Raw genomic sequence first — 3,317 nt, forward strand, 5'->3', positions numbered from 1 at the left:
TAGGAAAATGTTTTTGTTCCCATTTCTAGTTCACTGTGTTGTGGGATGGGTTGGAAGGTGTAGGAGATGAATAATAAAAAAGAAAGAGGAAAAAATGGTAAAAAAATTTAAGTTTAGGAAAATGTTTTTTGTTCACATTTCTAGTTCATTGTTTTGTGTTGATGGGTTAAAATGTGCAGATAAATGGATACAAGAGAGGAAACAAGAGAAAACGAGGAATTATCCTTGCACATAAAAAGGAATATTTTAAAATTTTAGGGCTACAACAGAAGCTTGGGAGCTGAAAAATATATTTTTTTAAATGGTCAAAAACTTTATGTTTAGGAGAATTTTTTTTTCTTTTTTTTTTTACATTTCTAGTTCATTGTGTTGTGGGGAGGTGTTGGAACGTGTAGGGGGATGAGTAAAAAAAGATGGAAAAATGAGGAAATAGGAGAAAACGAAAGAGAAATGCATTAAAATTTTATGACTACAACAAAAGAGTGGGAGCTGACAAATATCTTTTTTTTAATGGACAGAAATTTTATTTTAAGGAAAATATGTTTTTGTTCCTGACGCTAGTTCATTGTGTTGTGGGCATGGGTTAGAATATGCAGATATATGGATTAAAGAGAGGAAATAGGAGAAAACGAGGAACAAACCTAGATATAAAAAGGAATGCATTAAGGACATCAGAAGAGTGGGAGCGGAAAAATATATATTTTTTAAATATATAGAAATCTTATATTCCGGAAAATCTGTTTTTTGTTCCCTTTTCTAGCTTTTTGGGATGGGCTGGAGTGTGTAGGGGATGGAAAAAAAGAGGAAATAGGAGAAAACGAAGAGTAACCCCGAGACAAAAAAGATATGCATTAAAATTTTAGGTTACGGTAATTTTTCCTTCGCATTTGTAGTTCTGTGTAGTGGTGGACGAACCTGAAGATTTTGCTGTAAGGAAAAGATCATTCTTTTCCAAGCCCATTGCATAGCGTTGTGGTGGATGGGTTGGAACGCGAAAGAGGATAGATAAATAGGACAGTAAAACTCAAGAGTTAAAATTAAAAAAGGATGGATGAATAGGAGGGAAAAACTCCACCTTGAAAAGAAGGGCCGCTGTACATTTATGGGAAATAAAAGTGTTCTTGTTCCCACCTGTTCCCCCATTGTTTTGTGGTTGAAGGAGCAGTGAACAAAGGAAGATGTAAATAAAGAGGAGGAGAAAGACTGAACATTACAAAAGATGCTTTTATGGTGTAGGCTTATGGCAAAACTATTCCTAAATATTCCCACTGCAGTTGGGAATGGGAGGACGTGTGGAGAGAAGGCCGAGAGTAAGGAATACTTGATGGCGAACGTTTCCGTGAAATTGGAGGGGTGTTCCTTTCCTGTATCATACATACATACATAGGCTACAATTTCATGGAGGTATCAGCCGAAATGCACACTATACTATTGTGTCGTCCCTTGCCAATGTCATCACATTAAAAAATTCCATAACCTCATATCTTCGTACTGAACTTTGAAATTTGCCTTGTAACTTATTTATTTATATGTATCCATTGATGTACGTCCATTATTGCAAATATACACAAAATATATATATATATATATACAGTATATATATATATATATATATATATATATATATATATATATAAATATATATATATATATATATATATATATATATATATATATATATATATATATATATATATATATATATATATATATATATACACACACACACAATTGACGACCAAACTGAATTCGACAGACATGACCCAAACTCAGCAAAATCCTGAAAAGATCAGAATAAGTCACGTTTAGAAATCAAATAGCGTGGCCTTAACAAAAATCTACTCGAGATGCAATGCTGGTGAAAGTGAGAAAGTAAGGAGTAGAAGGCAGCATAATTTACACATACAAGTGAATCGTTTTTTGGAACATATACAGTAGATCGGAAAGTGGCTGGTTTGGTGTTGAGAGCGGCTTTCGAACAAAAAGCTTGCCTCCAACAAAAAGTGTACCTCGAACAAAAAGTGGGTCTCGAACAACAAGCAGGTCTCGAACAAGGGTCTCGAACAACAAGCAGGTCTCGAACAAAAAGCAGGCCTCGAACAAGAAGCGGGTCTCGAACAAAAAGCGGGCCTCGAACAAAAAGTGGGTCCCGAACAAAAAGCTTGTCTCCAACAAAAAGCGGGTCTCAAACAAGAAGCGGGTCTCGAACAAAAAGTGGGTCTCGAGCAAACAGTGGGCCTCGAACAAAAAGCGGGCCTCGAACAAAAAACGGGTCTTGAACAAGAGTTTGTATTATCCTGTGCACTCGGTAATAATTGCATACGTACTTCTATGTTAATGGGTAAACGGTAAAGAAAAGAAAGCCAAATTGTGTATTAGTGCATGCAGAGTAAAATAAAGGTGCTAAACAGCTCTCGGCTCTCTGAAAAATACTGCCATCTTTTATAGCGAAATAACGACGCACTTCAAACCTAATGGATAAACAGATATCAAATTGAAAAGCGAGAGGAAAACAATAATCAAAAAACAATATATTTTAAAAGAAATTTTACGCAGAATTATATCTGATTAAAACCGTGCAGAGGAGAAATAGACAGCTGTATTTTCGCAGAGAAGAAAGATTTTATCTGCAAGACAAGGCGATCTGGAGATTTCTGCCTAGACAATTCTGCCTAGACAATGCTATCAAAGCCTCCGCGTCCGAGAAATGTCCCTCGAGCGAAAATGTGGCCTAAAAACAAAGCCATTAACGTCTGCCCAGCATAACAAACTGTAACAGATAAGAGGCCCACTTGTGGCCGCAATCATGGCTCTGTCTTCCCTTCACATTTTGGAATATTCATAAATTCCGGGCCACTCGTAAATTCCGAGTCTATTTTCTCACTGGAATGGGATGCTGTTGTAATATTGCGAGTGCCGCTGAAGCATTCTGACACCCAGCTGTGAAATTAGCGTCTACTCCGTCGTGATTCCACGAAATCACGCTTTTTGCTGTTGTTGACTCACACGGAAATTTGCCGTTTAATATACATATCTTGATGCCAGATGATTATGAGCAAAGGAATGGGTACAAGACAATATTTCATTTGAGCACTAAATTTAAAGTTAAAGGGTGCTACTTAAATTCGAGAGAATATTTCATTCAAGTATTTAATTGAAAATTAAAAGGGGTGCTATTTAATTTCAAGAGAATATTTCATTCAAGTATTTAATTGAAAACTAAGAGGGTTGCTATTTAAATTGAAGAGAATATTTCATTTAAGTATTAATTGGAAAAATTAAAGTGGATGCTATTTAATTTCAAGAGAATATTTCAT

General features: G+C 35.6%; 1 protein-coding gene across 1 annotated transcript in view; it reads left to right on the forward strand.

Annotated features, from left to right (window-relative positions):
• The window catches only part of LOC136839982 (alpha-S1-casein-like), a 144,694-nt gene extending 142,018 nt beyond the window's left edge, over window positions 1-2,676 (forward strand). The window contains 3 exon segments of the mRNA XM_067106261.1: window positions 1,967-2,053; window positions 2,055-2,285; window positions 2,583-2,676. Coding sequence (XP_066962362.1) covers window positions 1,967-2,053; window positions 2,055-2,285; window positions 2,583-2,676 — 412 coding nt within the window.
• The last annotated feature ends 641 nt before the right edge of the window (window positions 2,677-3,317 follow it).

This window comes from Macrobrachium rosenbergii, chromosome 1, assembly GCF_040412425.1.
Source record: "Macrobrachium rosenbergii isolate ZJJX-2024 chromosome 1, ASM4041242v1, whole genome shotgun sequence".
NCBI lineage: Eukaryota > Metazoa > Arthropoda > Malacostraca > Decapoda > Palaemonidae > Macrobrachium > Macrobrachium rosenbergii.